The sequence below is a fragment of the Engystomops pustulosus genome, chromosome 1 (assembly GCF_040894005.1).
Source record: "Engystomops pustulosus chromosome 1, aEngPut4.maternal, whole genome shotgun sequence".
Lineage (NCBI taxonomy): Eukaryota > Metazoa > Chordata > Amphibia > Anura > Leptodactylidae > Engystomops > Engystomops pustulosus.
Window position 1 is genome coordinate 37,672,199 of NC_092411.1, and position 11,761 is coordinate 37,683,959.

The following is an 11,761-nucleotide window of genomic DNA, read 5'->3' on the forward strand; positions in this document are numbered from 1 at the left end:
AAAAAAAAAAAAATTATGAAAAAAGGAAGATATTAAGTTGTCTTACTTGTTTTCTTTACTTGTCTCCACCATATTATCTCATCTTATCTTTGTCCTTTTTTTTTTTAGGAGGTGGAGAAGAGGAGACGTGTAGAAGAAGCATACAAGAATGCAATGACAGAATTAAAGAAAAAATCCCACTTTGGTGGACCGGACTATGAAGTAGGTTTATTGCCACTAACTCGGTGGTTTAACCCCTTTTACGACTGCTATATAATCTATTCATTAACTCGTTTCAAGTATAGCATTGCAAACAAGCTAACAGCCTCTCTTGGCAGAAAAATATAATAATCGTGATTAAGGTTCAGCACTGCAGTTTTGTGGGGAAACAGGGACTCCTTGTATCATATACCTATGCTTGGAGTCCCATCATCTGCACTGTGGATGGTACACTGCATGAGTCCCAGAATAACCACGCTCTTCTGATGTAAAGAACGCTTCGCCGAATAAACAGCAAGTGACAATTATGTGGCCGAAAAATAATGATCTCTCTCCTCGTTACAGGAGGGGCCCAACAGTCTGATCAACGAAGAAGAGTTCTTTGATGCTGTAGAAGCTGCTTTGGACAGACAGGACAAAATTGAGCAGGTATATGTACTTCCCTTACTAGAACCTTATACCCCTATATGTTATATGGTCTAGAGCAGTGATGGCTAACCTATGGCACTGGTGCCAGAGGTGGCACTCAGAGCCCTTTCTGTGGGCACTCAGGCCATCACCAGAGATGACTCCAGGTATCTTCCTGCAGTCCCAGACAGCCTAGGACTTGCTGCGCACAGAGCTATTTTAAAGTGACAGCTGTACCTGGGACTATTTTCTGCTTTATTGCTGTCCTCAGGTGCTGGTATCAATGAAAACTGTGACAGAGAAGGAAGTATAAATCACAAATTAAATTTCTGTGTTGGCACTTTGTGATAAATAAGAGGGTCTTTGTTGTAGTTTGGGCACTCGGTCTGTAAAGGGTTTGCCATCACTGGTCTAGAGGCTATAACAGTCCATTACATGTCATCACAGGAAACTAAACACTTTTTGCTTTTTGGGTAATTTCCAAAGACTAAAATATTGCTTTACAGCATTTAATACTGTCACCAAAAGTCAAATAATCATTTTTATTTTCCTAGTGTCAGTCAGAAAAGACGAGATCGCACTTATCTTCCTCTTTACCGGCCAATGATGCCTTCCTTGGTGTAGAAACGCACAGATTTGTTCAGGCGGTAAGTCTCGGCACCACTCCTGCTCGTACAAGGTGTTGGGTAGTTTTCCAAAATTGCTCTTTAACCCGTCCAAGCACAGTGCAAATTTTATTTTTGGAGAACATCTGTCTGGGGATGGGTGTCAGACTGTTCCTTTAGGCTGGGTTCACATCACCTTATTTGCCATACGTTGTAAGGGATTCCGATGTGTCCTTACAAGGTAAGGGATATATCCCACTGTATGGTTATATAGTGAGTTATGTTTCCCGGGACCCACTACCCCTTCAATCCCTGAAAGCTGGGGGAGCTTAGTGCACATCAGCAGCAGCCACCGATTGGCTGCTACCGATGTACTGCGTGTATTCCCAGCTGGGACACGGTCCAGCATGCCTTGCAGAGGGATACAATATGCTGCCTCAACTTCCCATAAGCTTCTAGTGCTAGCGCTGAGTGCATACGTCGCTCAGTGGGAGGACGCAGGATGGAAAGATGTAGCTTCCTGGCTTTTTTTGCCGGATAAGACGTGTAGTGGTCAGACGGAGACGAGAACTATGCTTCAGTCTGCCACTTTATGTGAATGGGTACACACGAAGCTTTCCTGACGTGTACGTTGGGCGCACACAATAAACATGATGTGAACCCAGCCTTAGGCAATTTCTTACATCTCCCCCCACTGCTTACGGATTAGACTGTGTAAACATTGATTCCATCACATAGAAACCATCTAGAATACATTTAGGATCTCCACTTCTTACCCTCCTACTTTGACCATGTGTATATAGAAATTATTGGATCCGATTCTTTCCGGCAATCCTCACTCTTTTGTCACTTGTTTTCTTCCCTCCCTGTGATAGTCCCCTTTTTGTACTGTCCCTGTCAGTCCTTCTGATGAGCACAGATTCAGCGCCCAGGTACTGTGTGTGCGTGCACTTGTTTATATTGCATGTGTGTGCGTCTTTAAATCCTAAAAAGTTATTTAATTGTTTAACCTTTTAGGTACTCTACTGGAGCCACTAACATAGAACTAATAAACTTCTAGATTTAAAGGGTCTGCACTAACTGTGGTTGGGGGATAACTTACCACAAAACATACCACAAAACCATTAAGTGGGCTCCCAGGCAAGTTATGTCAATTTTCGAGAATGCCAGAGGCCCGTTCCTCCTTGTTGTGCCATTCAGTTTGGCTATATTGGTGTTTTGTATATCGTCAGTTATGGTGCGGCCACACGTGGCACTTGTATGGGGTTTACAAATGCAATGCAACCACCTGGGAGTGGAACTCGGCCCGATCGCATCTGCTCTTTCTTTGAAATGCACATAATCAGTAACCAGCACCCAGTGTTTTGCATTATTGAAATTCACCGGCTTACGGTTATCGTTCATATGCATTTCGATTGCAAACGGATATGCAATTGAGCTGATAGAAATGCCACGTGTGACTACACCCTCAGTCCTGAGTCTGAATGATTTCCAATGCCAGTCCTCAATCTAGTGTAATCGCTAACAATTTTCAGTCTTCAATCACCGCAACTACTCAAACGTATGTAAGCAGATGTATCAAACAGATTTAAAGGGCAGACCAGTGCATTACAAAGGTATAGAGGGGCTTATCCCGATCCCCCACTCGAAACTCCCCCTTCACAAGACCTGTCCTCCTTTTAGCAGTCTATCCTCCTCTTTCATGCCCTGGGTTTTCCAGCAGAGCAAATCTTTTGTAGGACACAGATACCTAATTTGCTGCTGACATGGAGGCGGAGCTAAGATACCTAGCACTGATTGGCTGAGGCTCAATGCTAGATTTTACTTCACTCCTGCACAGCTCTGCCGCCCTCTCTTGTATCCCAGAGAGCTTATAGTTTGGTAAAAACGAGCCAGCACCCGCGGAGTATGGAAGCGCCTGCACAGATAGTACTGGCAGCCTCCATGTATCCGTACATATGCAGAGACAGGTGGAGGGCCCACTCCTATTACTAGAGACACAACATTCAACTGTCTTCATCCTAGGAAAATAGAGTTCAGAGCTGGGAGTGGGCCCTTCAAATTTCTGGGGCCCTAGAGCCACCTGGTAGCTACGCATCTGCTTTGCTGGTTTTTGAACAAAGTTAGGCTGGCTGCACATGGACCCATGTTGGCATGATCCCACGGAGTGCACACCTTGCACAAAACGGAAGGCCTTTTCAATATACAGAAATATGATGCAAGGACTCCCTGTCTGCCGGCATTGCCTTCTGTATGATGCATTGATTCCTACCCTATTCAAGGTGTGTAGTCAGTGGGATTTGGCCAAAATACAGTCCCATTTCCAGTCCTAATCTGTTGGGGGGGGGGGTTGCTGATGTTGGCTAGATATTGATCATAGACTTGATCATATTCTGTGTGTTTAGGTGGATGAGATGGTACAGAACCACATGACTTACTCTCTGCAAGACGTGGGTGGAGATGCCAACTGGCAACTTGTAGTAGAAGAAGGAGAAATGAAGGTAGGGCACAGATGTGTCTACAGGTAAATGCACATACTACATCCTCGTGCTGCTGTATGACTGATATGATATGTGCAGGTTTACAGAAGGGAAGTGGAGGAAAACGGCATCGTTCTTGACCCCCTGAAGGCAACCCATTCCGTGAAAGGAGTCACGGGACATGAAGTGTGTCAGCATTTTTGGAATGTCGATGTGCGCAACGACTGGGAGAGTAAGAAAGATTTTTTATTTTTTTTTGTGCCAAATTATATGATATTTTTTTTAATTTATATTTTACCCCCTTTTCTTGTAGTTTGCTAATTTGGTATTCATTTCCCAACAGCGACCATTGAAAACTTTCATGTTGTAGAGAAGCTGTCTCCAAATTCTATCATCGTGTACCAGACGCACAAGGTGGGACATTGATCTCTGTTTCTGCTCAGGTTTAAAGATGACCTGTCACCAAGTACAAAATGCAAATGAATATGGCTCCCAGGTCCAACGTTGTTCTGGTTCTTCCTGTCTCAGGCCTGCGACAGAAGTTCTGTGGTGCCATGGGATTTGCATCATCTGATGAGCCTCCTCCAACCACAACACCAGAGGTGAAGTTCTGTGTCTAAGGAGGCCACTCATTGGATGAAGCCTTTCCTGTAAACCACCAGAACTTTGAGTTAGTTTCAGGGCCCGAATGGGAAGTATAGGAGCCAGATGATAATATAGAGTTTTTGGGGTTTTTTTGTGTTTTTTTTTTAAACTTTACCCCAACTCTCATATTGATGGACAACCCCTTAAATCAGTCATATGCACACAGTACGGTTGTAGCATCTATACATTACTTGCTTTCTGATTGGTTGCAGAGAGTGTGGCCCGCATCTCAGCGCGACGTCCTGTACTTATCCGCAATCCGTATGATACCAGCTGCTAGCGAGAATGAAACAGACACTTGGATTGTGTGCAACTTCTCCGTGGACCATGACAGTGCTCCTGTAAGTATATTCCTGCCTTTTCCCTATATTAGGAAAGGCACGTGTGAAATACGGTCACAATGCATTGCACATAAATGACCTAACTACACTAGAAAAGGTAGAACACCAGCAATAATATATATAGAAGCTAAAACCTGACCTTTTATTAAGGATGCATTAAAAAGTACCTACATGGGAACCACATACACCACATAAAACACGATGCTCAGAAGAAAACACTACAAATAGTGAATTACCCACCAATCAGCAACAAGTCTGATTAGAATAGCGACCACCAGCCGACCATCAGTTTTTGCCTTACCAGATAAGCCTGGTTTGTGGTCACCAATATTATGCCGGTAGCCCTGAAGCCAGGGTAGAAGATTTCCCCCCTTGTACTGAACCCTAACAGACACCCTGCAAGTGTGGGGGAATGTGGGGTGCCTATACTGCTGGTACTACAAGGTATTGCCCTTCTAAGTGTGGGAGTCATGACATTGGGTGGGGGCAGTAAGTTGTAAGGTACAGCAAAAACTCTTGGCTGGCTGGTGGCTGCTATTGTAATCAGACTTATTGCTGATTGGTGAGTAATTTCCTATTTGTTGTGTTTTCTTATAAGCATTGTGTTTTATGTGTATGTGTACCTATACAAGTACTATTTTTTGATGCACGCTTCATAAAGGTCTTGTTTTAGCTTCTATATATTATTGCGGGTGTTATGCTTTTCCTTGTAGTAGAGCATTAGTATCTGTGCACATTGTTGTTAGGGCTCCCATTTGTGTATATATACTAATAAATATTTTTGCCTTCTATTGTCTTATACTGGATGCATCAGTTCACTGGTAATTTTTGAAGCAGCAATGATTCATAATATCCTTAATACTCTAATACACCCCATAAGCCGTAGAATATATAGTAGATCATGGGTATAGTACAGGGAATGTCACTGTTCATGCCCCTTTAAGGATCCATTCACATGAACATATTTAACATCCGAGTCAAAAATAGAATTCACGTGCACATGGAACACATTCGTCATTTCACAGGAAAATGAAATCTCAACAGGGTCCCCATTGACAGACGGAAACAAACCAATAATGAAGAGCCCGCAGTGTAACATGTTTTATTGTGCTTCTCATAATATAACTTCTGTATACTGTTCCTTTTTTAGCTTAACCGATGTGTTCGTGCCAAAATCAACATCGCCATGATCTGTCAGACACTGGTTAGTCCACCAGAGGGCAACAAAGAGATCAGCAGAGACAACATTCAATGCAGAATTACATATGTTGCAAATGGTAAGGACCTTCTAGCCTGTATACTAGGTGCTAATGATAAGGACCCTCTAGCCTGTATACTAGGTGCTAATGATAAGGACCTTCTTGCCTGTATACTAGGTGCTAATGATAAGGACCCTCTAGCCTGTATACTAGGTGCTAATGATAAGGACCTTCTAGCCTGTATACAAGGTGCTAATGATAAGGACCTTCTAGCCTGTATACCAGGTGCTAATGATAAGGACCTTCTAGCCTGTATACCAGGTGCTAATGATAAGGACCTTCTAGCCTATATACTAGGTGCTAATGATAAGGACCTTCTAGCCTATATACTAGGTGCTAATGATAAGGACCTTCTAGCCTATATACTAGGTGCTAATGATAAGGACCTTCTAGCCTATATACTAGGTGCTAATGATAAGGACCTTCTAGCCTATATACTAGGTGCTAATGATAAGGACCCTCTAGCCTGTATACCAGGTGCTAATGATAAGGAACCTCTAGCCTGTATACCAGGTGCTAATGGAGGAGTAATGTGCACATGCTTTATTATTTTGACTGTTCGGTTTTCTTTCCCATAGTGAACCCTGGAGGGTGGGCTCCCGCCTCTGTACTCCGAGCAGTGGCCAAACGGGAATACCCCAAATTTCTTAAAAGGTTTACCACATATGTGCAGGAGAAGACCTCAGGCAAATCTATACTTTTCTAACAATCGTCAGGTAAGAGGTTCTTTGCTGCATAGTGAGGGTCCAGACTGCTGCTGCCTAGGGCCATGGGCCATGAGAAAAAAGTGGTTTGCTTCCCTGTGTGATTTTAGTAAAAAAAAAAAAAAGAGAGAATTTGCAAGATTTCGTTTTTCTTGAAACCTAAAAGTTCAAATAACCCCTTTCCCTAGAACCTATATAAAAATAAAAATGTGTTGGGTATTGCCATGTCCCAAAATCCCCCCCACCACCAGAAAATGGTGGTGCTTTTCTGTTGCGTTCACAGCAGCGAATGGATTTTTTTCTCCTGCTTCCCAATAAATGGCATGGAATATTAAATACCACTAATAGGAAGTAAAATTTGCTACACAAAAAACAAGCCCTTATTGCCCTGTAGAATCATTTCAGTCCAATTTTCTCATGTCTAGCAATGGCACTTTCCTTATATGAGCCCCTCTTGTCCCTGTAGCTGCTTGTAGCACATTGCACCTGTCAGCTTTCTCTTCCTCGCCCTCCTCTTCTTCCTCGCCCTCCTCTTCTTCCTTGCCCTGCTTCTTTCAGCAGACCGGCTGGAGGCTGGCACATTTCATACAGCTGTAACTTCTGTACTATGGGATCTAAAAACACTGTTCTGGTGTCATTTTAAAGAGTGGAATCTTCCTGTCAATATTGCACAAGGAATGTGTTTATAGGGGGTACAGATTTTCTGAACTGTGAAGACTAGAACAGTTCTGGTATCATTTTAAAAAAAAAAACTATTCCTTTATTATTGCAAGTAAATAGTCTTTCCAGAACTCAAGATATCTATTGTTAAAGTTGGTCAGGAATACAATTTTCATATAGGACACCTTAACCTAACTGTAACTTTAAAGGAAATCTGCCATCAAAATGATGCATAATAAACCAGGAGCCAGGCACAGGGACTGTGGTAATATTCTTATATGTGTTATCCATGGCCTGCCTTCTTGTAAAGTCAACTTGTATAATTATGCTAATCAGCCAGGAGTACCACAGTCGCCGTATCTGGCTTTATCACAAAATGTTCTTGGTTTATCGTGCTTGATTTAACCGTAAAGATCTCCAGTTCTCTGGCACCAAGCAACACAATGCTTGTGCCGTATTAAAGTTCAGAATCTTTTCTTTAAAATGACATCAGAACTGTTCACATGGCTTTATCTTCTGAACCTTGTAGCCTAGAAGGTGCTGAACATTTCCCTGATAAACAAGCACATAATGTTGCCTCTGTATTAACGCCCCTATTTTATCCGTCAGTGAGATGAGATGAGGACGTATGAACATTCCATGATGGATCGAGCCTTGATTTACATCTTTTAAGATGGAGTTTGTGATCTAAAGCCTTTTTACATGAGGAGACTGAACATCGAACACTATTGGACTTCTGCAAATTCTGGATTCTTGTATAAATTCTAATCGCTCTCTGAGGAACATGATTATTCTTTTCGGTTTGCTTGCTTTGCTTCGGAGGGTCACGGAGGCTTTCATCTTCTACAACCAGAAACTGCTCCCCTGCCATAGGCCTGTAAAGATACTGAAGCCATAGCTGTCCAGTGTGTGGGCACGGCCTGGGTCAGGTACACACACAAGCTCTTATCACGGTTGTTAGAAGCCACTTGTCGGGTGGATGGGTTTGGGGGAGGGGTGGTTTGTTTTTGCTTTATTTTTATTTTGTTTCCTTTTTTTTGGGCTAGTCTGTGGCTAGCGGCTGCGATGGTAATAACTGAGGGCTGTTTTAAGCTTCGGCTTTGCCTTTCTTTGTGTAACTTCAATGAAGACCTATGGGAGTCTGATGGAGTTTTACAATAACACACAAAAAAAATTCTAAGAAAGCTTTATTTTTTTTTCCAGAAATCTATATATATATATTTCTATTTGTATTTTTAGTTGTGTTAATAACTTTTTGAGCAAAGAAAAAAAAAACAAAAAAAACAACAAAGTTTTTTGTTCTGTAACCCGATCCAGAAATTTCATGATCACTCCTTCCTTTTGGCCGGATGGGAATCTACGTGACTTGGGTCCTCTCTCTTGTTGGGGGTGTGCAGGCCATTAGGTTTTTTTGTTTCGATGCTGTGTTGTTTGCTGTCGCTCGGATCTCTGCTGTGACTTGAAGCGTCTTACGTCGTACCTCTAGTGGTAGTATGTATCCGTCGTCTACACACGATGGAGGCCGCCATGTTGGTGGAGGAATCACGTTAACACCTCACGATTTGATAGTCTTTTCCTAGTGAACTGCTTGGCTCGGATGTCCGAGTGCTCGCCTCCATCAGTGTATAGGCAATGGGTACGTTATCGGTGCCAGGGGTCACCACCATCGCTGGCAAGCCTTTCCACGCCCAGAAACTGTTTTCATATGACAATTATTGTTCTATGTAAATTGTTCCGAAGTATTTCATATCGTTTGGCATATTGTATCATATGTTTTTTACATACCCTTTTTCGGAGTAGATCGCGGGCCTGTTGAGCTGTACACAACACATGGCTATATATCTATATGTCCCTCTGGATAAGTGCAATACACACAACCTATTTCTTCTCGGTTTGCTGCACAGTTAAAGGGGTGAGCTGTGAATTTTATCCATCACTCGTTTTAAGTTTTGTTTGTGAATCCCTGTCCAGTGACAATCTTCAGTGGGATTTGGTTAGGGGCTCAGTTACACGGTTATGGGGGTGTTCTACTTTATGGCAAACATTGGGGGAAACATTTATGAAACTTTTAAAGGAAAATTGTCTTTGTTACGTATGGCAACCAATCTCGCTGCAATGGATTGATGCTGAAAATCCTCTATGGATTACAGTAATTTTGAAATCTCTGATTCTAAACCTATTCTCGTACTCTAAAATTGATCTAATTCAATCTGGGGAGGGGAGAAATTCCATTATATCCCATGTAAAGTGAAGCCTAAAACGGATCACAGGTTTCAATCCAAACCAGTTGCCCCTCGAGTGCGTTTGTTCTGATAAACTCACTCTGTGCGTTTTTGGGATTTACCAGACCGAACCTAGAATGTCTGAAGTGATCCAACTGTTCAGTGATTTTAGGTTCGGTCCGATAAATCCTGTAAGCGCATGGAGCGAGTTTGATGGGTGAAAAAAAACAACTTTCTTTTTGGGGCTAATGGGTTTGATAGTGTTTAAAATTGCTCTGTGATTGGTTGCTATCGTATTAGACTGTTCCATAATTGCGTGTAACTTTGCCCTCATTCCTAAAGTATTGTTCACAAGTCACTAAGTGAGCTGCTTCCTGAGCCTTGTTGCAGACAGTCATGGAAATCACATTGTCGCCAATATTTAGGTGCGCAGTCATCAAATTTTTTTTTTATATGCTTTCAAAAAGATACGTAAGGTTTTCAAATCGGATGTGTGATCTCCTTAGAAATAATAACAATCTATACCTTTGGCCCACAATCTGTCACCATCCATTATATGTTTACCCCATTCTTGTATTTAGGAGCGCGGTTAGGAATCCCAGTCATATCTGTCTTGTGCATCTGTTCTGATAGATTTCCAGTATATATATATTGGTGTCACCCAATGATTTTTTTATAAGCTAGGTTACAATGAATATATGGAAACAGATGTATATAATTGAAGTATTGTGTAAAAACTTTATAGACTACTCCCCCGCAGGCATTTTGTGCCTGGACGTTCCACGTGGGATGGTTTGTTACTTGCTTTTAATTGTATACAACGCACATAACTATATAAATCTATATCTCTATATTGCCTTACCACTAAAGCTGTGTGCAAGGAATGATCCTGAAGGAGAAGTGCCTACGTGGTAATGAGCAGGTGACAGCAAATCACAAGTCTAGACAAATATTTTTAACAACTATTGTTATTGTATTAAAAAAACATTTTTTTTAAAGGCCACTTATCCTAGTATGGGGGGAAAAATTACAATCTAGATCATGAATGTTGAACATGCAGGTTCTAGTTGGTCTATGTCGTGGACACTGGCGCCTCCAGTGATGGAGGAGCCTGCAGTGCATTCAGCCATAATACATTGCAAACCTGTCCAGCCCTTAAAGTGCTGAATTTGAAAGCTTTATTTTACAAAGGCTTATGGGACGTTTACAAAATAATATATAAATCTTAATATCATTAGTTGCATTTGCACTAAATGTGATGTACTTTTTGCTATTCTGTAAATAAATGTATTACACTAAGATACAGTTGTCTTGTTTTGTGTATTGTGAATGTAAACATGGTCTATATGGGGTATTTTTTTTGTCTGGTTTGAGAAAGGGGGTTTATTGCCACACGAATTGGGGGGAGGGGGGGGCAGGAGGATTGGCCAAAGGACACTTTCTGAACTAACTGTTGGAATGGAATGAAGCTTTACAATATTAAAGGGGTTATCAAAGTTTAGGAATAATTTAGGGCTGGGGCGGGCTATTTAAAAATAATAAACATGTACTTACTCCCTCCGACGCCCCTGATGTCCCGCGCCGTGGTCCGTCTGATCTGTGCGCCTGCACAGATCCGACACCATCTCCCAGTGGCCTACAATGCTAAAAGATGGGGACAGTTTGCCGCCCTGTGCGCAGCTTCTGTGCCTCTGTAAGCAAACGGGGTCACAATATGTAGAAACAGCTGGTGTCAAAGAACCACTGAAATATTTGAAATATAAAAGCTAAATTTTTATTGATATACTGTAAAACACACTTAAACACACCCAATGTGTGTTATATCTCTCCACTGACTAGAATAAGGTCACATGGTCTCCTATCAGCTGCCACAGGGTAAGGCTATTTGTAAACATGGACTGGCAAAGTGCAAACAAATGTGCAAATATCAAACAGATTATTGTAGCAAATAAGCCCCAACTTATCGTATCATATAGTACACAATATATAAGTAATTGGAATGCATATCGCCATGTTTCCATGTGGCTGATAGGATCTGACCCCACGCGTATCGCTGTTCCTTCACAGCTTCCTGTTTCCTGTAAGCAAACGGGGGGGGGGGCACGGATCAGACGGACCGCGGCGCCGGAGGAGGTAAGTACACGGTTATTATTTTTAAATAGCCTGCCCCGGCCTAAGTAACTTATTAAACCCATAGGTTACATTAAGACAGTTGACTATTGAAAGTAGGACGCATACT

General features: G+C 42.0%; 1 protein-coding gene across 2 annotated transcripts in view; it reads left to right on the plus strand.

The window, feature by feature from the left end:
* Window positions 1-10,823, plus strand: part of CERT1 (ceramide transporter 1) — a 49,931-nt gene extending 39,108 nt beyond the window's left edge. The window contains exons 8-18 of one of the 2 annotated variants that reach the window (XM_072138282.1): window positions 109-201; window positions 544-627; window positions 1,161-1,253; window positions 2,087-2,143; window positions 3,617-3,712; window positions 3,791-3,923; window positions 4,035-4,105; window positions 4,549-4,677; window positions 5,828-5,954; window positions 6,515-6,652; window positions 7,910-10,823. In XM_072138282.1, coding sequence (XP_071994383.1) covers window positions 109-201; window positions 544-627; window positions 1,161-1,253; window positions 2,087-2,143; window positions 3,617-3,712; window positions 3,791-3,923; window positions 4,035-4,105; window positions 4,549-4,677; window positions 5,828-5,954; window positions 6,515-6,642 — 1,011 coding nt within the window. In that variant the 3' untranslated portion in view covers window positions 6,643-6,652; window positions 7,910-10,823. The remainder of the gene's footprint in view (window positions 1-108; window positions 202-543; window positions 628-1,160; window positions 1,254-2,086; window positions 2,144-3,616; window positions 3,713-3,790; window positions 3,924-4,034; window positions 4,106-4,548; window positions 4,678-5,827; window positions 5,955-6,514; window positions 6,653-7,909) is intronic. The other variant, XM_072138291.1, reaches the window with a different exon arrangement.
* The last annotated feature ends 938 nt before the right edge of the window (window positions 10,824-11,761 follow it).